Source organism: Procambarus clarkii, chromosome 7 (assembly GCF_040958095.1).
Source record: "Procambarus clarkii isolate CNS0578487 chromosome 7, FALCON_Pclarkii_2.0, whole genome shotgun sequence".
Taxonomy (NCBI): Eukaryota; Metazoa; Arthropoda; class Malacostraca; order Decapoda; family Cambaridae; genus Procambarus; species Procambarus clarkii.
In genome coordinates this window covers 18011089-18036557 of record NC_091156.1, presented here as the reverse complement: position 1 = coordinate 18036557, position 25469 = coordinate 18011089, and the positions used below count along the sequence as shown (strand labels likewise).

Genomic DNA, 25469 nt, shown 5'->3' with positions numbered 1-25469 from the left:
TAGTTTTGTGAGAGTTTGTAATTTCGCTTGGCTCTGTGCTGAGGGCATTTTTCATCTACTCTCTCAGCTGTTTAGTTTTTTTGGCTGTTGATGGGTTTGTTGACATACGCGACCGAGCACTGAGTGGGGGATGTAGTGGAGACGAAGAAGTTGACTAAGACTCAGGGTGACTGTGAGTAGGCGAGAGTGAGTGAAGATGAGATTATTGGGGGAGCGAGGGCAAGATAAGCCAGGGCCAGACACCCAATAACATCACCTACAGTTATCTCCACCGCATCACAGCCTCCACTCCTACCGTCTCCACACGTGCCACGGGCTCAAGGTCGCTCAAACGTTCAGGGGAGCCACAGTGTATAGAAACCTCTCATGTCCGGCATCTGCTTCCCTTGGCTTCACTTCCAGGAACCTGTATCGATACTTCCAGCCCCAGACTGCGCGTGACTCTCACCTGAAGACCTCAGGCAATGCTTCCAGTGGTGTCTACGGGGAAGGCTCACCTTCCCGTAATATATATGGTTCACCCAAGCAGTTCCAGCCCCGCTCCTGTGCCAGCTAAGTCCACTACGGGCTCACCATAGCCCGTGCTACTTGGAACTTTTTGTTCCCAGTAGCAAATTTTAACCAACCAACCAACCCATACTCTGCCTAGAAGTAGTTACAGGCCGGCTCCTGTGCCAGGTAAGTCCACTACAGGCTCACCATAGCCCGTGCTACTTGAAACTATTTGTTCAGAGTAGCTGAATCTAAAACAACAAAGTCCAAAGCGCATGCTGAGCATTATTCCAAATGTAGATATTTACCCTCAACTCATATTTTGTTAGTTCTACCTAAGGCAATACTGGAAACTTTCCAGGGCGTTTAGTACTTGAAAGTTTTCTTAGTCTCTTTTTCACTTATAAAGTTCCTAATGCCCAAGATGTAGTCATCCTTCTTTGTATAGTTTCAAGTGAAGTTAAATGCTTTATACAGTAGGGGTTCCCAGATGTACACAGTACACTCCTGGTGGGGGCTCTCAAGGGCTGGGTAACGCTCAAGGGCTGGGTAACGCTCAAGGGCTGGGTAACTCTCAAGGGCAGGGTAACTCTCAAGGGCTGGGTAACTCTCAAGGGCTGGGTAACTCTCAAGGGCAGACTAACTCTCAAGGGCTGGGTAACTCTCAAGGGCTGGGTTACTCTCAAGGGCTGGGTTACTCTCAAGGGCTGGGTAACGCTCAAGGGCTGGGTAACTCAAGGGCTGGGGTAACTCTCAAGGGACTGGGTAACTCTCAAGGGCTGGGTAACTCTCAAGGGCTGGGTAACTCTCAAGGGCTGGGTAACGCTCAAGGGCTGGGTAACTCAAGGGCTGGGGTAACTCTCAAGGGCCTGGGTAACGCTCAAGGGCTGGGTAACTCTCAAGGGCTGGGTAACTCTCAAGGGCTGGGTAACTCTCAAGGGCTGGGTTACTCTCAAGGGCTGGGTAATTCTCAAGGGCTGGGTAACTCTCAAGGGCTGGGTTATTCTCAAGGGCTGGGTAACTCTCAAGGGCCGGGTAACTCTCAAGGGCTGGGTAACTCTCAAGGGCTGGGTTATTCTCAAGGGCTGGGTAACTCTCAAGGGCTGGGTAACTCTCAAGGGCAGGGTTACTCTCAAGGGCTGGGTAACTCTCAAGGGCTGGGTAACTCTCAAGGGCAGGGTTACTCTCAAGGGCTGGGTAACTCTCAAGGGCTGGGTAACTCTCAAGGGCTGGGTAACTCTCAAGGGCCGGGTAACTCTCAAGGGCTGGGTAACTCAAGGGCTGGGTAACTCTCAAGGGCTGGGTAACTCTCAAGGGCTGGGTTATTCTCAAGGGCTGGGTAACTCTCAAGGGCTGGGTAACTCTCAAGGGCAGGGTTACTCTCAAGGGCTGGGTAACTCTCAAGGGCTGGGTAACTCTCAAGGGCTGGGTAACTCTCAAGGGCTGGGTTATTCTCAAGGGCTGGGTAACTCTCAAGGGCTGGGTTATTCTCAAGGGCTGGGTAACTCTCAAGGGCTGGGTTATTCTCAAGGGCTGGGTACTCTCAAGGGCTGGGTAACTCTCAAGGGCTGGGTAACTCTCAAGGGCTGGGTAACTCTCAAGGGCTGGGTAACTCTCAAGGGCTGGGTAACTCTCAAGGGCTGGGTAACTCTCAAGGGCTGGGTAACTCTCAAGGGCTGGGTAACTCTCAAGGGCTAGGGTAACTCTCAAGGGCTGGGTAACTCTCAAGGGCTGGGTAACTCTCAAGGGCTGGGTAACTCTCAAGGGCTGGGTAACTCTCAAGGGCATGGGTAACTCTCAAGGGCTGGGTAACTCTCAAGGGCTGGGTAACTCTCAAGGGCTGGGTAACTCTCAAGGGCTGGGTAACTCTCAAGGGCTGGGTAACTCTCAAGGGCTGGGTAACTCTCAAGGGCTGGGTAACTCTCAAGGGCTGGGTAACTCTCAAGGGCAGGGTAACTCTCAAGGGCTGGGTAACTCTCAAGGGCTGGGTAACTCTCAAGGGCTGGGTAACTCTCAAGGGCTGGGTAACTCTCAAGTGCTAGGTAACTCTCAAGGGCTGGGTAACTCTCAAGAGCTGGGTAACTCTCAAGGGCTGGGTAACTCTCAAGGGCTGGGTAACTCTCAAGGGCCGGGTAACTCTCAAGAGCTGGGTAACTCTCAAGGGCTGGGTAACTCTCAAGGGCTGGGTAACTCTCAAGGGCTGGGTAACTCTCAAGAGCTGGGTAACTCAAGGGCTGGGTAACTCTCAAGGGCTGGGTAACTCTCAAGGGCCGGGTAACTCTCAAGAGCTGGGTAACTCAAGGGCTGGGTAACTCTCAAGAGCTGGGTAACTCAAGGGCTGGGTAACTCTCAAGGGCTGGGTAACACTCAAGGGGTAACAGTACAGCTCTAATTACTGACACTTCTAGATATCAATCCTAGTACTCTGTTAATAGGCAATATTTTAAACAAATTGTGTCTTGTTTTTAGATGCCTACTAATAATAACTTCAAGATACTTTTCACATTCCGATTTAGTAACTATAATATTGTTTAGTTGATATCTGCTCCCACTGTTATATTCTCCTAAGTTATGAGCGCTCCTCCACTTCTTAACTTCAAGATACTTTTCACATTCCGATTTAGTAACTATAATATTGTTTAGTTGATATCTGCTCCGACTGTTATATTCTCCTAAGTTATGAGCGCTCCTCCACTTGTCACCAATAAACACCATCTAACAACTATCAGTCCACATTAAAAGTGTTCTCACCTCTTCTTATAGCGTGTCTGCATCTTTGCCTGACTTTATTATGAACTCTATTTTAATATCAGTAGCAAACCTGCTGCCAATGTTGCTGTTCACTTCTGCACCATTTTTGTACATGGTGAACCACGAAGGTCCCAAGAGAGCCACGGGGAACTCCACTTGTGAGTGTTGCCCTTTCTCAGTGTATTCCACTCCATAATAGTATAACAAAAGTTACAAAAAAATATGAAAAGCGGAAAGATATAAAGCGCATATGTAAGAGCAAAGACAAATAGGCACAACATTAGTCTATGTGACTATGTTAACGCCATCTGTTGAGCGCACCCGACCCCATTTTCTGTTCTCCGATAGAAGGCTGTCATCTTACAGACATCTGTGTAGTTTCCTTGTTATTATAAAATTTTTACTCCTCAGAAATAATGTGGAGGTCGAAAGGAAGCAGTTCACTCAGGGCAGTCTTGAACTAAGACTTGTTTCAGTGGGAACAAGTGGGCCTAGTCGGTGGAGACTGTGAATTGCCTGTGATAACCAGTGAAGTATTGGTGATTGGACTGACGTATCCCGGAATGGCCCAGTTGAGTTACTAGATGGAATTAACGACCGTCTGTCCTAAGGCCTGTTATAGGTAAAGCCTTTAGGGAAAGCCAGCCAGCGTGTTGCTGGAGAGTAGATGTGGTGTTTTGACACTGTGACGATACTGTGGAGGACTGACCCATGGCTTACTGAGAAAGGTGGACCGCTGGCGTGAGTACCATAGACGAAACTCAGGTAAGGTACCGTGAGTGTTGCACGATAAAAGACAGAAGTGGACGCGCCGGGATAGAAGATTGCAAAAGTTCTTTTCTTTAGTGATCTGTGTGAAAACCTGCATTGTTTTGTATATATTTAACAAGTGTATATAGTTAAGAAGTACACGTGGTGATGGTTTTGTTTAGTGTTGTTTACCCCCGGTCACGTTGGATTGACTATTACTGCCGGTTCTTAATAACTTGTCCATGACACAGGGTTGGATCTGGTAAGAGGCAGCACTAGGGTCCCATAAAAAGTTTGAATGAAAAGAACCCGGTTACTGGCTAAGTGAGGCCGTAACAGTCTAGTTCTGAAAGACGCAGTGTGCACTCAAGACAATACCATGCTGGAAAATGTCCAGAGCGTCTGGACTAGTGTCTATTCTACTGTCTATTCTCTGTATAATGAATTGTGGGGTTCAGTCCCTGAGCCCATTATGTGCCTCTGTAACCCTTTCCACTACCGCCCACAAGATGGGTATGGGGTGCATAATAAATGAACTAAACTTAAAAAAAAAAACTATTCTCTATATGACTAGTCCAATGTAATAGGCATGAGTTATGACCAAACACTTAGGCAATTAAACCTCACTGCATACAAAATACTGAGGATAATTTACAAGTTGGCCAACGACATCGTGTTTGGCATGGAAGGTACTGTACATAAAGAAGAGACCACAAGTGAGGCACTGAACACCCAAACGAGCCACAGGGACCTGTAGAGCCACTAACACGATAAATGTGTTTTTAGTTTAATATTCACATATAACGTATCAGACACACAAACACACAGAGGATTCCAGCTTGAGGCGTGAGCAGGACAGCCGTGGAGACGGCTGGTCAACAGTCCAACAGCTAGGCCGGGCGGTGACTCTGTCAACCATAGTTCCCCAAGGTAGGGGAGCGACGGTCTCACTTCATGCAGATCGGCGTTCAATCCCCGACCGTCCAAGTGGTTGGGGCACCATTCCTTCCACCGTCCCATCCCAAATCCTTATCCTGACCCCTTCCCAGTGCTATATAGTCATAATGGCTTGGCGCTTTTCCTTGATAATTCCTTCCTTCCTTTCTCCCCCCCCCCCCAACACTCTATCAAACTTAGGTTCAGTCTTCGGTGAGTGAACAAAATTTTAAGGTGACGTATTTGGTGTGTTTCCAACTTTAGGTGTTGTGTGATTTCCAGGGGCAGTCAGCCGTAGTGTTTTCAATTTCCTGTGTGGTGACTCACATTGGTGTATTCATGTTGATATTTATCATCTAATGATAATGTTGAATTGTGATACCCATTTGAGTGAAGAACTAAGATTAAATATATAATTGATTAATTTGTTGTTGTAAATTGGCTTTAATTCTGATCCTTGGATCTTGGGTTCCCTATAATAGATTGCAGGTTGGGGGGGGGGGGGGGAGGAGGAAAAGAGTACTCTGACGCTTATGAACTTAACTTTTTGACTTAAAAGAGGCTTGATTATATACGAGTACCTACTTCCAGTTGGTACATGAAGATCTTTGATATCGTGTTGTACAGACAAGCTCCATTCCTGGTCTTACATAGGATTACTAGAATGGACGATACCTGCTTACCTGGTTGATGGGGTTCTGGGAGTTCTTCTACTCCCCAAGCCCGGCCTTCTGGTGGCAGTGAAAAGTATGAGTCTCTAGAGTTTACTGGTAGCTGATCAGATACAATGCCTTGTTTTTTGTGTTACCTAGGTAATAAAAAACCCGAGGTTATAAGGTGTTATCTCGAGGTTATCTTGAGATAATTTCGGGGCTTTTTTTTTTTTAGTGTCCCCGCGGCCCGGTCCTCGACCAGGCCTCCACCCCCAGGAAGCAGCCCGTTACAGCTGACTAACACCCAGGTACCTATTTTACTGCTAGGTAACAGGGGCATAGGGTGAAAGAAACTCTGCCCATTGTTTCTCGCCGGCGCCCGGGATCGAACCCAGGACCACAGGATCACAAGTACAGCGTGCTGTACGCTCGGCCGACCAGCTCCAAGAGGTTGTTCAAGTTTTAGTATTCAAGTCCTAGTGTTCAACTAGAGGCTGCAGTAGAAACTCTAGGGAACCTCTAGAATAGTTAACTATCGGCAGGCTAATGGGCAGTAGAGAGCTATTAGCCCTCCGGGAAAATGGTGGTATGATGTGCGATTTTTTTATTTATTTTTTTAGTTTAGTTCAGTATGCATCCAATAACCATCCCGTTGGGGTTATTATTAATCTTTATTGACAAAATATACAATATTACCTAATCTGAGTCAAATTCCAGATGGTGTTGTTACAGTGAGGTGGTGCTGGTGTTGACTGCCACACACCACCATACACAAGACAACGGGCCTGAGGTGTGGACTACAACACTCACATATCATGAGGTTACCTGCTACTACATCATATATTATACATGTTTCACTTTACCAATTTGTAATTGCAACTTTCTATTGTTCACTACCACACAAGGCACGGATGGACTCATATGTGCACCTTAAAATATTAATAAATAAATACAATTCTCGTTCTTCATTCTTTATAATAGGCAAGTAAATTTTGGATAAATTGTTTGGATATCCTCCAGTATACCAGAGTGAATTCAATAATTATATAATTGATTGTATAACAGGCTAGGAGGTCTAAAATCTTTTAGTTTTCCTCCAATAACATAGTGCTCAAATACTCGCCTCGTTTCTGCCCGAAACGCTGTGCGTACTAGTGGCTTTACAAGAATGTAAACACATCATGCTATGTACTTTCATGTACCTCTTTCATTATATATATATATATATATATATATATATATATATATATATATATATAATTAGTTGTGCTTGCGAGAGTTGCGCTTCGGCTCTTTGGTCCCGCCTCTCATCAGTTAATCTACTGGTGTACAGATTCCTGATCTTCTCGAGCTCTATCATATCTACATTTGAAACTGTGTATGGAGTCAGCCTCCACCACATCACTTCCTAATGCATTCCAATGACATCCCGGGATGTGTATGATGTAATGTGTGTAGTTTATGATTTAATAGTTTGTTACAGAGTTTACAAGATGAATATTCTGGTAGTGGCACAGTCACTACCAGAATAAAATACCTGATCAACCAGGCTGTGATTCATACGTCAGGCTGCGTCCAACAGCCTGGTTGACCAGACGACCAACCGGAAGGCCTGATCGGAGACCGGGCCGCGGGACCGTTGATCCCCAGAATCTCAACAAGGTAGGTACAAGGTAGGTAGCTAGGCAGGTAGCCTCACAGTCCGAACACCGCTCCTGTACCAGGTAAGTCCACTACGGGCTCACCATAGCCCGTGCTACTTGCTCCGCTCCTGTGCCAGGTAAACTACGGGCTCACCATAGCCCGTACTACCTTGAACTTGTTCCAAGTAGCTGAATCTATAACAATAAACAACAAAGGTACCTTTGCCGTGAGGCAAAGGTAACATGCCAGATGTGCTTATAGCCAAGGCGAATTCACGCAATGACTACATCACATTGTCTGGTCTGAGTATTGTGCTGACCATACAAATACCTGTTATTTCAAATGTTGTCATAGCTGATCATACTTCAGCTCTCTGGTCACTCTTTTGGTTCTTCCAAATCTGAAGTAATCTCTTTAATTTGTTTGTTTTTAATAATTGCATTAGATGGTTTAAAGTTTGTGTTGTCTGTCCTGCAAGGCTCAGAGGCCAATCGATCTACAAAGTCATGCTTTCCAACGTGGAGCCGGTCGGCCGAGCGGACAGCACGCTGGACTTGTGATCCTGTGGTCCTGGGTTCGATCCCAGGCGCCGGCGAGAAACAATGGGCAGAGTTTCTTTCATCCTATGCCCCTGTTACCTAGCAGTAAAATAGGTACCTGGGTATTAGTCAGCTGTCACGGCCTGCTTCCTGGGGGTGGAGGCCTGGTCGAGGACCGGGCCGCGGGGACACTAAAGTCCCGAAATCATCTCAAGATAACCTCAAGATAACGTGGTATGGGATCCACATGAATTGTGTACTAAAGTTATTATCACTGGCAAAAGGCACATTCCATTTAATACAAGCTACTCTGGACATTAAAAGTGCTCTACAGTCTTTAAATAACCCATCACAATTAGTCACAAAATACCACTCTACCCACATTGAGTTTTGGGTACTCAGTAGCTAGATAATTACCCACTAGCTCAGTTTGTACCGTGTTAACCTAGTCGTTCAGTTTCTGCATACTAGACATGATCATTTAATTTGCGTTATTCACACGAACCACCTGTTCTACCTGTGCCCAACTGAACAGAACTATCAATAAAGGCATAGAATTCAGTTGTAATGAGATTTTGAAGATGATTGTCAATAATAATAATAATAATAATAATAATAATTTATTTAGGAAAAGTACATACACAGATGCAGATTTACAAACATTCTGATTGATTTATAGATAGAGCTAGTACATATAATACCTAAAGCCACTAGTACGCTTAGCGTTTCGGGCAAAACACTATAATAGCTTCTAGCTTCTAGTGTTATTATTCTAGTGAATAATAGCTTCTAGTGAATCTACAGTGAATAATAGCTTCTAGTGAATCTATAGTGAATAATAGCTTCTAGTGTTATTTATCTCAAAGTTTCAGTGTTATTTAGTTAAGGCTGGTGGGTGTATACTATAGAGACTTGCACATCTTTCCAAGGGGAGAATATAGTTAACAATTTTAGCAGGACTAAGAGAAACATTCACTTTCATAAGATCACTGGCACAACAACTGAGCTACACGCTGCAAGGAGTTTTTTGTGGAGGATTGAGGGCACGTGGCGGTAGTGGAAAAGGTTAGAGGCACATAATGGGCTCAGGGACTAGTGTGGAAGGTTGGAACAAAGGGTAGTGTGACGACCGTGGGGGAGAGAATGGGACAAATGGTGCTACAGGTGTGGGGGCTGGAACTAAGAATACTGTCATGTGGAGGGGGGATTGAACAAAAGATGGCATGATGTGAGGGACTGGGACAAAGGATAGTGTGATGTGTGGGAGGTTGGGATAATGGATGGCGTGATGTGAGGGACTGGGACAAAGGATAGTGAGATGTGTGGGAGGTTGGGATAATGGATGGCGTGATGTGAGGAACTGGGACAAAGGATAGTGTGATGTGTGGGAGGTTGGGATAATGGATGGCGTGATGTGAGGGACTGGGACAAAGGGTAGTGTGATGTGTGGGAGGTTGGGATAATGAATGGCGTGATGTGAGGGACTGGGACAAAGGGTAGTGTGATGTGTGGGAGGGTGGGAGAGAGGGTGGAGGGCAGAGGGCAGAGAGAGCAGGGGGTGGGTAAGAACCAGGCCGCAGGTAGGAGGCCCTGCACGCCGGACGCTAAGCTCTGCCTCCCACACCTACAGTGTATCAACTCCCTTACCAAAGGCATCATTTGTACTGATCATCTCATATTACCCCTGGGTGGCTGCTCGTGTTGACAATATTACGGAATTACAGGTACTGGACGCTCGGTGTACCTCAGGTGGGGCAGCAGGGGCCGACACCCTTTGTTTACGCTGGCTCTGGAGGCCATACTCCAGACATTTAATTCTGTGACGTAGCCGTGTTTGACGGCCATGATACAATACATGAAGATGGCGCTGTTATTATATCATCATCACACATTTCATGCAAATAAAAATGTATTTTGTAAAATGGCAAACGTTTATAATTGTGTAGATGAGAGATGGCTAGATTATTGTACATCTGTCATGCCACTTCCTCCAGCTGTGTGCCGTAAGTTCAGTGATGAGTCAACCTCGCTGCCTCTCCCGACCTTCTTCATATTCAGTAGAGGCAACGCTGCACCTTGTAACACTGCAGGCGGAAGAACTACATGATCAGCCCCAGCGGAAACTCCTAGCAGGGAACGAGGAGTTGTAGTCTGTGTTCCTGGAGGTTGAGTGGTGGTAGTGAGGTAGTGAGGTGAGAGGAGCTGGCCTTGTGTGACGCTGCACATACCTTGGCTACCAACCACTAAACACACCAACACTTTCTCAAAGAAAGCCATTGTTCTCGCCGTGGCATAAATACCTCTCTCAAAATTTATATTTGTCCTATAATGTACCTACTGTGTGCCTCTTTGGGTCAGTAAGTAAATAGGTGACTACATAGAGCCTAGCCAAGCCAAATATAAATGAATTAAATGCCTTGGCCACGATTTATCAGAGGACACCATCGAATCGAATCCAAGACTCGGGAGCAGGCAAGCAGGAGATGGAAGGTTGGGGCGAGGATGCAGAAAACTTGAGGCGGGAACGGGGGTACAAGTCGGAGGAAGAGAGGTACAGCTCGGTGGCCCAACCACCGCGGGTTTGACTTGGTAGTGATGTTGTACGGCGTTCTCCTTGTCCATTTGCATCCCTGAGCGTCGCACAGGGGCTCGGTTCCTTGGCAGCTGGCGGTTCTTCTTGGTGTTACCCGAAGATCTTAGGTCTTCGTTCGTCGGTCTTCTGACTTCAGAGCTCTTCTTACTTCTTTTTTCTGGCATTTTCCATCAAGTTTGGGTCGTTGGGCTTCGTGGTAGTCTTGCGTCTTGTTGACATTGCAGTGTTGTCGTCCAAGGTTGTAGGTGTGGTGTCTTCAGGTCTGTAGTTGCCCTTCCGTCGAGGAGGGGATGACGCTCCAACTGAGACATCTTCGTCTGACTAATCGCTTGGAAACAAAAGCAGAGACAGTGATCCTTGGAGGATGATCAGCAGCAGGTCCTGCAGCCACAGTAGAAGGTTCAGTGGGCGTTTACAGGGTCTGTGATGATAGTAGATGGTTCTTAAGGTGAAACTTCGACAGACTGTGCAGCAGCAGGGATGGTGGGTGGAGCTGCATCAGATACCGTTGGATGTGGAGGCGTCGGTTCCGCGGCTGCTTCTTCCGTTGTAGCTGTGGGAACGGGCAGTGCAGCAGTGGACAGTAGCTCTGTGAGCGCGGCAGCGTTCACAGCGATGTCTGGGTCAGAAGCCTGATTGATTGATGAAGATTAAGCCACCCAAAAGGTGGCACGGGCACGAATAGCCCGTAAGTGGTGACCCTTTTGAGCCATTACCAGTATCAATAGATGATACTGGAGATCTGTGGAGGTGCGACTGCACCCTGCGTGACGGGAGATGTCTCCCTGTCGTCAGAAGCCTGGGTAGAACTCGTATTTGAAGTAGAGTGGTAGACTTCTTCCTCCTCCCGGGAGCTCGGGGAAAGTAGTGGTTTGGATGTTGAATGACGACGGTGCTCGGCGAGCGGCGTAATTAGTGGAGGAGGCAGGACGCCTCAAATCCTTGATTTTCCTTACATCTTGGTGTCGGCGCGGGCCGCGATGGGAGATGGCCACGTGGTCACCAGTACAGACGAGACAGCGTTGGGTTTTGGTCTTACAAACGGTGTAGTGGTCGTCTCCTGCGTAGATGCTGCACTTGGTGGCGCGTTATGTGCGTTTCTTAATAGAATGCGTGTATTGATATAGAATACCAATATATATACGCATATATACACAAAACGGTGTATATAGAATACCGCTGTGCACTATTTAGCGCGGGTAGTACTCGGACAAGGGGATACAACAGGCCAAAACTGAATACCAAAATTTGCCACAAAGACATTAGAATTTATTATTTACAGTAGTGAACAAATAGAATGCAATATATATATATATATATATATATATATATATATATGCGGAAAATCCACAGAGAAATATGAAATGAGGTGAACGTTTCGGCTTGTTAAAGCCTTTGTCAACACCAGACTGACTGATCAAGTCTGATTGATTGTTGACTGATTGTCAACATTCAGTCAGTCGGGTGTTGACAAAGGCTTTAACAAGCCGAAACGTTCACCTCATTTCATATTTCTCTGTGGATTTTCCGCATAAAATGATCAGTGTTTTGTGATCGTCAATTGCATATATATATACGCGAGGGAGGAAAAGTCCATACAATGTTTCAAATCTAGTCACGAGAGCCCAATACATTCAGGAACCTAAGATCAACCCCCACAAGCACAATTAGGGGAGTACAAATAGGTGAAACTTGGTGACCAGCAAGAAAGGCTGATGACGTTCAGGGAAAAACATGACTATGAATAACCTAACCTGGTGCAAGGTTCATTATATCCCTTCAATAACAAGATTTAACTGAAATCCTTTCACTTATTTCTGCGACTGCATTAACAAATGAATGTTATTAAGAGGTAGATGAACAAAACCTTTTACCATGTACCCCACATCCCCCTCCCTTCCGGTGACACGGATAATTATATTAAACCAAAACAATTTAATTAATACAAAAAACTCAAATAATATTAGTGCGAGCTTCCGATACTCAATTTGTTCAGTCACTCTGTAAAGGACTATCGTGTATACTTTTTAATTATTATACTTTTAATTTAATATATTTTTAATTAATATACTTTTTAATTATGCCTTTGTATATCTGCAAAGGGCTCCCTTAGACTATATAAAGAGTTGATGTGTGTGTCAAGAGGTGCTGTGTTGACCAGACCACACACTAGAAGGTGAAGGGACGACGACGTTTCGGTCCGTCCTGGACCATTATCAAGTCGATTGTCATGAGGAAGATAGATAGATAAAGATTAAGCCACCCAAGAGGTGGCACGGGCATGAATAGCCCGTAAGTGATGAGGAAGTAGAGACAGGCAATAAATAGGCACGAGAGAGCAGGGGAGCAAAGTTAGGTGTAGTCCCGAAGTGACTCTACATACTTTAGCCACGTTATTGTGACTCATCGTCTGCAGATGCTGTGTGTGATGCTAAGAGCCCCATCTCCCTGGATGATTAGTCACCCAGGCCATCTTAGCCAGCATTAGCAATCTCTGAGTGGGAAATGAGGATATCCTTAAGAACACCAGAGTAGATGAAGTAATTACAAGCACCAGGTACCTCACACGGGCCGGATAGTTCAGTGTCGTTAGCTGTTAGTCCTGCATCAAGGCCGGATAGTTCAGTGTCGTTAGCTGTTAGTCCTGCCACACACACACACACTAGTGAGCCACACTCACACAAACACACCAGTGTGTGACACACTTACGCAGCAGCGTGTGACACACATACCAGTGTGTGTGAACCATTCAACACTCACAATAATCCGATAGATTCATAACAATGTTCCACAAAGTTGAGAAGCACACGAATCTGGTCTACGCCGACCAGCTACCGGAGGACGACAGCGGCGGTCGTCGTCCTAGATATAGAAAGTAATTTATATACCGTGAAAATGTGCGGTGGGGCGGCCACTGGCGCCACGCGTCAAGCTGGCGACTGGCGATGTGACATCTCCAAGAAACGCCAGCCACTCACCGCCGTTACTACCAACACCCCGTCACTCACCTCACTTCACCAAGCACCGGCTAGTCACTTCACCAGGTTTTCTCCCCCGAATTCTGGATTTAGAACAGTTTAATTTCCTCATTTCATCTGTAGCCGGGCAGCCAGGGACATGATAGGATGGGTTAGGAGAACGTTCAAATCCAGACATCCCAGATCAATGCTAATACTATTTAAATCACTGCTGCCGTCACGTCTGGAGTATTGTTCATTACTCACTTCCTCTTTCAGAGCAGGAGAGATTTCTGAATTAGAGGGAATACAGAGAACATATACGGTACGCATAAACACGATAAAACATCTGAATTATTGGGACCATCTCAAAGCTCTCGAAATGTACTCTGGAAAGTTGACGAGAAAGGTATCAAATAATACATACATGGAAGATATTGGAAGGCCAGGTCCCAAATTTGCACAGTAGAATAACAACATACTGGAGCGAAAGATACGGAAGGAAATGCAGAATAGAACCAGTGAGGAGTAGAGGTGCCATAGGCACCTCTACTCCTTACTGGTTCTGTAGGAGTAGAGATGCCATAGGCACCTCTACTCCTACAGGAGTAGTAGTAGTAGATTATAGTAGTAGATTATAGTAGGAGTAGAGGTGCCATAGGCACCTCTACTCCTACTATAATCAGTGAGCCACACTCACACACTAGTGAACCACTAGTATGTATGTGTATATATATATATATATATATATATATATATATATATATATATATATATATATATATATATATATATATATATATAATATATATATATAATGTATATATATAATATTATATTTCACGGCTGTTCAACACCCTCCCAGCAAGCATTAGAAATATTACCGGAGCAAAGATAGATATCTTCGAGAAACATTTAGACAGGTTCTTTCAAGAAGTGGCGGACCAACGGGGTTGTAGTGGATATGTGGGCCTGCAGATCGCTCGAAGCAATAGCCCTGTTGGACCAAGTTATCACCAGTTGAGCCTGGCCCAGGCCGGGCTCGAGGAGTAGAACTCCCGAAACCCTCTCCAGGCACCATTTGGTCACCATTTGGTCTGGGAGACATCTCCCATCACGCAGGGTGCAGTCGCGCCTCCACAGATCTCCACAGTATCATCTATTGATACTGGTAATGGCTCAAAAGGGCCACCACTTACGGGCTATTCATGCCCGTGCCACCTTTTGGGTGGCTTAATCTTTATCAATCAGTCAATCCTCTCCAGGTATATACTAGGTATGTAGGGAAAGATGCGGCAACATCTTCTCTCCGCTTGGAATCCTGTTATTGTACTCACCTAGTTGTGCTTGCGAGGGTTGAGCTCTGGCTCTTTGGTCCCGCCTCTCAACTGCCAATCCACTGGTGTACAGATTCCTGAGCCTACTGGGCTCTATCACATCTACATTTGAAACTCAGTGTGTGTTGTCAGATGAGAGATTTGACTCACACCTGATGGCAGAATTCAGTGTCTTGAGTCATGTAATTGCTGTGATTCTGGCAGCCTCCGCAACGACCGCCATTAAGCAGTTTTAATAGAAGTCATTTTCCGCATGAGGTTAAATTCCTCTAGTGTTTCCTGGCGACACGTGGTGGGACTAGCCGCGTGACGTTCACCGGGACTTTCTCCACCACTCTTGTGTGTTGGACAAGTTCTGGGGCCAGATTCACGAAAGCACTTACGCAAGCAATTACGAACCTGTACATCTTTTCTCAATCTTTGGCGGCTTTGTTTACAATTATTAAACAGTTAATGAGCTGCGAAGCACCAGGAGGCTGTTTATAACAATAACAACAGTTGATTGGCAAGTTTTCATGCTTGTAAACTGTTTAATAAATGTAACCAAAGCCGTCAAAGATTGAGGAAAGATGTACACGTTCGTAAGTGCTTGCGTAAGTGCTTTCGTGAATCTGGCCCCTGGACTCCACGCCGTTGGCTCTTCTTCTTGTTGTCTAAGATTACCTACTTGGAACAACAAGTTCCAAGTAGCACGGGCTATGGTGAGCCCGTAGTGGATTTACCTGGCACAGGAGCGGGGCTGTAACTTGAAGGGTCGCCCCCGCCGCTGGCGCTCTTTGTCATCTTTATATTCATGTCTTCTATAGTGGGTAACGTGAAGTTGTCATGAGAGCGGGACGAGCGCCGCTTCTCACAACCTGGCCACCTGGCGGCCAATATGTTCATATTCAAATGTCAAATTAAAATATATTAATTAAGCCCAGGTAATGTTAGTGCAGCGTGAAGGTCAGCAGACAGGCGAAGCGAGGTCAAACATCGAGCAGATTTTTAACCTTTCTGGTGCTGCGTCCTGCTATTTGACAAGAGCTTTCTTTGGATAATTACTTCTGGAAGCCTCCATACAGAGGGTTGAAAAGGTCAAACATGTGCCAGAGTATAAACCATTCTGCCACTGTGTGAACACCACCACCTACTGTCCTATAATCTTATATAATCATCGCGGCGGGGATCGTATTCCAGGGACTTGCCCGAAACGCTACGCGTACTAGTGGCTGTACAAGAATGTAACAACTCTTGTATATATCTCAAAAAAATAACAACTACACGATATAAACACAATCTTCGAAATACTGCTTTGGCCTGACAGCCAAAATTACACACTAAACAAAATTTATATAAGCCAAATAAATATATCTAATACAGTGGGAAAGATACCAAGTTGGAGGTTGATACCTGGTTGATGGGGTTGTGGGAGTTCTTCTACTCCCCAAGCCCGGCCCGAGGCCAGGCTTGACTTGTGAGAGTTTGGTCCACCAGGCTGTTGCTTGGCGCGGCCCGCAGGCCCACATACCCACCACAGCCCGGTTGTTTCCTCCCACGCGACCATTTAGGTGGTTGGGCACCATTCCTTTCCCCCCGTCCCATCCCAAATCCTTATGCTGACCCCTTCCCAGTGCTATATAGTGGTAATGGCTTGGCACTTTCCCCCTGATAGTTCCCCCCCCCCCCGAGGCTTCCCAAGCCCGGCTAATGTGAGAGGTGGCTGTGGCTGAGCTGACCTTTAGCAAGGATATATTTACCTGGACTTTGACCAAATTACCCCCAGCCAGGTCGAGGGTAGGAAGAAAGATTATAGTATGTTAAGGTCACAGGTCAGGAGGAGGAGGAGGAGGACCCTGCTGCTGGGGGAGTCAACGAGGGCAACACTGCTTATTATTCTCCCCTCACCTTCACACGCACAAGTTTTATTACTTATAATCCTGCACCCTCTAAACCACTTTTACGGACATTTTAAATTATAACTTTATAATGTCAATTGTGTTAAAATAATCAGATAAATAATGTAAATTGCTGCAGATTAGCTACTAGTATTAAGTGATTGATTGATGATTGATAAAGATTAAGCCACCCAAGAGGTGGCACGGGCACGAATAGCCCGTAATAGTATTAAGTGATCCGAGGATGCTTATGGTGGAGCAGCACCGCTCCTGTGCTCCACTAGTAAGTCCACTACGGGCTCACCATAGCCCGTGCTACCTGCCCCGCTCCTGTGCCAGGTAAGTTACGGGCTCACCATAGCCCGTGCTACTTGGAACTTGATCCGAGTAGCTGAATCTATAACAACAACAACAACGACAGCTTATGGTGGGAGTGGTAGTGTCGGGCTCCGCTCAAGCACTCAGGTACTGCTTAACCTACCGCTCTCACCCTTCACAAGCGGCCAGTTTGAAGTGGTTTTGCTTCGCCATCAGCGCACGAAGCTAGATGTACCTAACTAACCATTCCAGACCAGTGTTCCCTCTCTCATTACGGGCTCACTATAGGCCGTGCTACGTGGAAATTTGTCTTCTGAGTACATGTATCTGAATCTAAAAGAACAGCATGAGGAGACGTCCAAATTCAGATGCTTATATTTCAGTTTATTTGAATTGAAATATGAGGTTGGCATACAACCAATCGTACTGGCGTATACCTTTCCATTGGAGACTTTCAGCGCCGTGGAGAGCGGGGACCTGCTGCCTGGGTAACAGCTTCTCCCCCACATCAACCTACCCTGGCTTTGCGTCCTGGTGAGGCCACTCCAGACTGACAACCAGAGCGCAACTCATTAGTCTCCTGAGACTGATGGATGCCTACTACTACTACTATTTGAATTGAACGTTGATGTCCATATCGCTGCATATAACATGTTATGACTACAACAGCTTCAGATGAGCGGGGAGTAATGATCAGTGTATGACTACAACAGCTTCAGATGAGCGGGGGAGTAATGATCAGTGTATGACTACAACAGCTTCAGATGAGCGGGGGAGTAATGATCAATGTATGACTACAACAGCTTCAGATGACCGTGGAGTAATGATCAGTGTATGACTACAACAGGTTCAGATGACCGTGGAGTAATGATCAGTGTATGACTACAACAGGTTCAGATGAGCGGGGAGTAATGATCAGTGTATGACTACAACAGGTTCAGATGAGCGGGGAGTAATGATCAGTGTATGACTACAACAGGTTCAGATGAGCGGGGAGTAATGATCAGTGTATGACTACAACAGGTTCAGATGAGCGGGGAGTAATGATCAGTGTATGACTACAACAGGTTCAGATGAGCGGGGAGTAATGATCAGTGTATGACTACAACAGGTTCAGATGAGCGGGGAGTAATGATCAGTGTATGACTACAACAGGTTCAGATGAGCGGGGAGTAATGATCAATGTATGACTACAACAGGTTCAGATGAGCGGGGAGTAATGATCAGTGTATGACTACAACAGGTTCAGATGAGCGGGGAGTAATGATCAGTGTATGACTACAACAGGTTCAGATGAGCGGGGAGTAATGATCAGTGTATGACTACAACAGCTTCAGATGAGCGGGGAGTAATGATCAGTGTATGACTACAACAGGTTCAGATGAGCGGGGAGTAATGATCAGTGTATGACTACAACAGCTTCAGATGAGCGGGGAGTAATGATGAGTGGAAGGCGGTGAAACATGTCAAGCACAAAATAAGACTTTCAGTCTTACCGGACTATCAGAGAGTCAACAATACCCGGAGCTTAGGTCTTAGAGGGTACTCACCTTGACGATGTCTGTAGACTCCAGGAGTTCTCTCAGGCCTCCCTCGTACATCAGACTTCGCTCTACCATTACGTCGAATATATATATGTGTCCCGACACTAGTCCTATCTGCAGCAGGGTCATGGGCCCCGAGGGGCCGAGATTGACCCCCTCGCCGTCAAAACTGACGGGTTGTCTGGCGGCGAGGATGGCGCTGACCAGCTGGCGGGCCTCCCTTATGGACACCACCACCCTCGTGTGCCGCAGCAGCCGACCCGTCACACCTTCACTGCCGACGTCGCCGCCCCCAGTGTAACTCACGCGATCACGCTCGCTGTTGTCCGCCAGGGTCTTCCGCAGCAACGAATTGACGCGAGCCTTTAGTGTCTGTTGTTGCTGTTGCTGCTGCTGGCTGTGGGCGTGGTGAGGCCGAACTGGTGACCCAGGCGAGGTCGGGGACACGGGCAGGTTTTCCTCGCGATCTGGCGACAAGGTTCCTCTCTGGACTGGCTGTTGAGGTGGTGGTTGTGGCTGCTGTTGTACTTGGATATATTGTTGTTGTTGTGGCTGCGGCTGCGGTTGTTGGTACTGAGGGGGTGGCTGTTGCGGCTGAGGAGGTGGCTGCTGCGGCTGAGGAGGAGGCTGTTGCGGCTGGGGCGGCGGCTGAGGCGTATGTGACTGATATATGTGAGAATGGACATTGTTGGGTCCAGAGGAGGCAGGGTGGACGAGACGCACCATGTTGGCCTGCACCATGAAGGTGTTAGAGTGCATCTTAAGGAAGGTGGCCAGGTCGTTGCTGCAGCGGCAGATCTGCGACAGAGTCTCCTTAGGGAAGGCATTAGTGATGCCGTTGAACAGTGTTTCCGTGATAAGTGGGCCCCGAATTAACGCTGCAGAACAGTACTGCAGAACCTGTAACAAAAATAAATACGACATGAAATAAGCATACCAACAATATCAACGTAACATTTTAATTATACTACAAAATTGTGCATCATTACAAAAAAAATAAAAAAAATCAGAGAATCTAAAGATGAATTAGAAGAATAACACTACAAATTATTACCACGAAATTTTAACCCAAACTTTAATAAACATGGGAAGCAGTCTATTTTGTATTAATCATCCATATTACAAATACAAAGAAATCTTTATTTTTTGGTCATGTGGGAAGGGAAGGGAACTATCAGGGGAGAAAGCGCCAAGCCATCACGACTATATAGCACTGGGAAGGGGTCAGGATAAGGATTTGGGATGGGACGGGGGAAGGAATGGTGCCCAACCACTTGGATGGTCGGGGGATTGAACGCCGACCTGCATGACGTGAGACCGTCTGGTCATGTGGGAATGGATTTCCCAACTGCCGTCCACTACAGTGTATGGTTTCCATAGCAACACTCCTAGTTAACATATTCTTCCAAAACGACCACGTCACCAGTCCACCATTCCACCCGTGTCAAGAAAATCCATTTAAACTATATTCAAGAGCTTCATTTGTAATTCAAACAGGAAAAATGACTATTTAACATTATATGTTACTGATGCTACTACCACGACACCCACCGCTCCTGTGCCAGGTAAGTCCACTACGGGCTCACCATAGCCCGTGCTACTTGCCCCGCTCCTGTGCCAGGTAAGTTCACTACGGGCTCACCATAGCCCGTGCTACTTGTCCCGCTCCTGTGCCAGGTAAGTCCACTACGGGCTCACCATAGCCCGTGCTACTTGCCCCGCTCCTGTGCCAGGTAAGTTCACTACGGGCTCACCATAGCCCGTGCTACTTGCCCCGCTCCTGTGCCAGGTAAGTCCACTACGGGCTCACCATAGCCCGTGATACTTGCCCCGCTCCTGTGCCAGGTAAGTCCACTACGGGCTCACCATAGCCCGTGCTACTTGCCCCGCTCCTGTGCCAGGTAAGTCCACTACGGGCTCACCATAGCCCGTGCTACTTGCCCCGCTCCTGTGCCAGGTAAGTCCACTACGGGCTCACCATAGCCCGTGCTACTTGCCCCGCTCCTGTGCCAGGTAAGTTCACTACGGGCTCACCATAGCCCGTGCTACTTGTCCCGCTCCTGTGCCAGGTAAGTCCACTACGGGCTCACCATAGCCCGTGCTACTTGCCCCGCTCCTGTGCCAGGTAAGTTCACTACGGGCTCACCATAGCCCGTGCTACTTGCCCCGCTCCTGTGCCAGGTAAGTCCACTACGGGCTCACCATAGCCCGTGCTACTTGCCCCGCTCCTGTGCCAGGTAAGTCCACTACGGGCTCACCATAGCCCGTGCTACTTGCCCCGCTCCTGTGCCAGGTAAGTTCACTACGGGCTCACCATAGCCCGTGCTACTTGTCCCGCTCCTGTGCCAGGTAAGTCCACTACGGGCTCACCATAGCCCGTGCTACTTGTCCCGCTCCTGTGCCAGGTAAGTCCACTACGGGCTCACCATAGCCCGTGCTACTTGCCCCGCTCCTGTGCCAGGTAAGTTCACTACGGGCTCACCATAGCCCGTGCTACTTACCCCGCTCCTGTGCCAGGTAAGTCCACTACGGGCTCACCATAGCCCGTGCTACTTGTCCCGCTCCTGTGCCAGGTAAGTCCACTACGGGCTCACCATAGCCCGTGCTACTTGCCCCGCTCCTGTGCCAGGTAAGTTCACTACGGGCTCACCATAGCCCGTGCTACTTACCCCGCTCCTGTGCCAGGTAAGTCCACTACGGGCTCACCATAGCCCGTGATACTTGCCCCGCTCCTGTGCCAGGTAAGTCCACTACGGGCTCACCATAGCCCGTGCTACTTACCCCGCTCCTGTGCCAGGTAAGTCCACTACGGGCTCACCATAGCCCGTGCTACTTGTCCCGCTCCTGTGCCAGGTAAGTCCACTACGGGCTCACCATAGCCCGTGCTACTTGACCCCGCTCCTGTGCCAGGTAAGTCCACTACGGGCTCACCATAGCCCGTGCTACTTGTCCCGCTCCTGTGCCAGGTAAGTCCACTACGGGCTCACCATAGCCCGTGCTACTTGCTCCGCTCCTGTGCCAGGTAAGTCCACTACGGGCTCACCATAGCCCGTGCTACTTGCCCCGCTCCTGTGCCAGGTAAGTCCACAACGGGCTCACCATAGCCCGTGCTACTTGCCCCGCTCCTGTGCCAGATAAGTTCACTACGGGCTCACCATAGCCCGTGCTACTTGCTCCGCTCCTGTGCCAGGTAAGTCCACTACGGGCTCACCATAGCCCGTGCTACTTACCCCGCTCCTGTGCCAGGCAAGTCCACTACGGGCTCACCATAGCCCGTGCTACTTGCTCCGCTCCTGTGCCAGGTAAGTCCACTACGGGCTCACCATAGCCCGTGCTACTTACCCCGCTCCTGTGCCAGGTAAGTCCACTACGGGCTCACCATAGCCCATGCTACTTGCCCCGCTCCTGTGCCAGGTAAGTCCACTACGGGCTCACCATAGCCCGTGCTACTTGGAACTTGTTCCGAGTAGCTGAATCTATAACAACAGCAGCTACTACCCAGCGCTCCCAGTGCCCGGTGTTCGGCGGCCAAGCTCCACAAACAATCGATAGTCTCAAATATTGATCTAGCCGGTTCTTCAAGTTTCTTATTGTCATAATACTGTGAGCGATAACAGCATCGGGAGGGGAGCCCTCCAGTGTGGCGTAGCTGTCTCAGACTCGCGCCTCCTTGACCAAGTTTGACGTAGATTTGATCTGACATTTATCGTCGATGACTCGCCCGTGTACCTAAAATAATGTTTCCGCTGATATATACAACACACCGCCCAGTGGTGGTGCAGGACGAATACAAACTACAATTAACTTTATACTGGAATGTAAATACGGCAGGTAGATTATAGGGTGCTATAGCCACTCTGCCGCCGCCGCCGCCACCATTATAGGCTACCATAACCACTCTGCCGCCGCCGTCACCACTGTGCCACTGCTTTGATGACACTACTTCAAACAGCCTTAACAGTACGTGGAACCCTACGATATAGAAACGGTATAGATAACAACATCAGAATAAAGGAAACTGCAGAAGGCCTATTGGCCCATACGTGGCAGCTCCTATTTATATCCACCCAAACTCATTCACATATATATGTCTAACCTGCGCTTGAAACAATCAAGGAAGCCTTCACCTATTATGTTACCCGGTAATTTGTTCCAGAAATCCATAACCTTATTACCAGGACAGAGCCTTGAGGCACTCAAGCCTTGTGACACTCAAGCCTTGAGGCACTCAAGCCTTGAGGCACTCAAGCCTTGAGGCAGCTGTCTGGGGCCCTGACAGCTGAGTGGACAGCGCTCGGGATTCGTAGTCCTAAGGTTCCGGGTCCGATCCCCGGCAGAGGCGGAAACAAATGGCCAGAGTTTCTTTCACCTTGATGCCCCTGTTCACCTAGCAGTGAATAGGTACCTGGGAGTTAGACAGCTGCTACGGGCTGCTTCCTGGGGATGTGTAACAAAAAGGAGGCCTGGTCGAGGACCGGGCCGCGGGGACGCAAACCCCCGAAATCATAAACAAATCCACAAGAGCCGTGACGAGAATTCGAACCTACGTCCGAGATCATCCCAGACGCTGCCTTAATCGACTGAGCTACGACATGGTCAAAAGAGTTGAAACCAGAAGTTGAAGTCCCCGAAATCATCTCAAGATAACCACTCCATTTACAACGGTTTCTCACTCTGACTTAACTCCATTTAAACTAAATATTCGTTCCCTTTGCTATAGCCATGCCCTAATCCAACTTAAGATAACACCCCAATACCGTGATCCTTTATCTTTTTAATCAGTCTTTCACGAGGCGCTGTATCAAAAGCTTAGATATAGTCAAGGTTCACAACGTCACAATCTTATCCCATATAAGAACTGCAGAAGGACTATTGGCCCATAAAAGTCAGCTCCTATTTATAGCCACCCAAACTCATTCATACATAAGAAATATTGCCGGAACAACCGTGGACATCTTCAAGAGGAAACTAGATTGTTTCCTCCAAGGAGTGTCCGACCAACCGGGCTGTGGTGGGTATGTGGGCCTGCGGGCCGCTCCAAGCAACAGCCTAGTGGACCAAACTCTCACAAGTCAAGCCTGGCCTCGGGCCGGGGTTGTGGAGTAGAAGAACTCCCAGAACCCCATCAACCAGGTATCAACCAGGTATGTACCCCCGTAGTTTGTTCCACAAATCCACAACCAAACCAGTATTTACCCAGGTATTTCCTAAATCTACACTTATCCAATTTATATCCATTGTTTCGTGTTCTATTATGTGTGGATATACTTAATACAATATTATTATTAAGGACGGACTGAAACTTCTTCGTTTCAGTCCGTCTTATCTTTTAGGAATTACCTTCGTCTCATACCTGCTCCTCACCTTACTTTTTCTTTATTTATTGCCCGTTCCTTCCTCCCCGTTCCTTCTTCTCTTCCTTTACGGGCTATTCATGCCCGTGCCACCTCATGGGTGGCTTAATCTTCATCAATCAATCTCTCTTCCTCACAAACGACTTGACAATGGTCCAAGACGAGCCGAAACGTCGTCGTCTCCTCATCTTCTAATGTGTGGTTTGGTTATCATATCTTCAGCCTCGTTATTGTGACTCACCGTCTGTGAGGAGTAAGTTCTCGTCTCAGAGTGTCACGAAGGACTTGGGACTTAGAAAGACTGACAATGCCCGTGCCACGTCACGGGCCTGACGGCTGAGTTGACAGCGCTCGGGATTCGTAGTCCTAAGGTTCCAGGTTCGATCCCCGGCTGTTGTTGTTGTTATAGATTCAGCTACTGGGAACAAAAAGTTCCAAGTAGCAGGGGCTATAGTGAACCCGTAGTGAACTTACCTGTCACAGGAGCGGGGCTGTAACTTCCAAGATCCCCGGCGGAGGCGGAAACAAATGGGCAAAGTTTCTTTCACCCTGATGCACCTATTCACTTAGCAGTAAATAGGTACCTGGTAGTTAGACAGCTGCTACGGGCTGCTTCCAGGGGATGTGTAACAAAAAGGAGGCCTGGTCGAGGACCGGGCCGCGGGGACGCTAAACCCAGAAGTCATCTCAAGATAACCTCAAGAAGAGGCCTTCTGTTTCTACAGCCTTCGTGAAGACCTCCAATTCATTCGCCGCTTTGGAGGATGACTGCTGTAGGGAGGCTGGAGCTGGTCCAGAAGGCAAGGCAACACTGGAGAGCAGTTTCAGTACCATCCATATGCAGATGAGTCACAATAACGTGGCTAAAGTATGTTGACCAGACCACACACTAGAAGGTGAAGGGACGACCACGTTTCGGTTCGTCCTGGACCATTCTCAAGTCAATACCATCCAGCTGATACCTCGTAACCCATCATCACCAAGCCTCAGAACTTTACATTTGTCACCATTAAACATCACCTGGTAATATTTTGACAATTTCAAAAGCCTATCTAGATCGCCTTGAAGTGATTTTAAGTCTTTTCCTGAATTTATTTCTCGTTGCTCAATTCTAAATCAAAATCATTTTCATATATGGTAAATGTGATTGCATATTCTCAATCATATTCAGATATGATTATTGTATTGTTCAGGGTTTATAGCCCGAGGTTTAATTGTAAGATTTCTGCAAATGTCACATTTGCACAAAGTTGACTAAAATGAACAACAAATTAATGTATAATATATTATAATTTACACAACGTTTCATGTGGTTCATTCTCAAGTGAGGAGTGACAAGATTTTGACTGATTGATGAAGATTAAGCCACCACAAGAGGTGTCACAGGCACAAGTAGACCGTAGGTAAAGTTTTTGTTTTTTAAATTTTGCCCCGAGGGGCGAGTTTATTGGGCAGCGCCAATCATCCTGTGAGTGAACACACCGCCATAGTGACAGTATTGGGCAGCGCCACTCATCCTGTGAGTGGACACACCACCATAGTGACAGTATTGGGCAGCGCCACTCATCCTGTGAGTGGACACACCGCCATAGTGACAGTATTGGGCAGCGCCACTCATCCTGTGAGTGGACACACCGCCATAGTGACAGTATTGGGCAGCGCCACTCATCCTGTGAGTGGACACACAGTCATAGTGACAGTATTGGGCAGCGCCACTCATCCTG

The 25469-nt window shown here is 47.4% G+C and overlaps 1 protein-coding gene across 1 annotated transcript in view; it reads right to left on the bottom strand.

Moving 5' to 3' along the window:
* Positions 1 to 25469, bottom strand: part of egl (Egl_like_exo domain-containing protein) — a 197623-nt gene that overhangs the window by 150871 nt on the left and 21283 nt on the right. The window contains exon 2 of the mRNA XM_045747388.2: positions 18398 to 19291. Coding sequence (XP_045603344.1) covers positions 18398 to 19291 — 894 coding nt within the window. The remainder of the gene's footprint in view (positions 1 to 18397; positions 19292 to 25469) is intronic.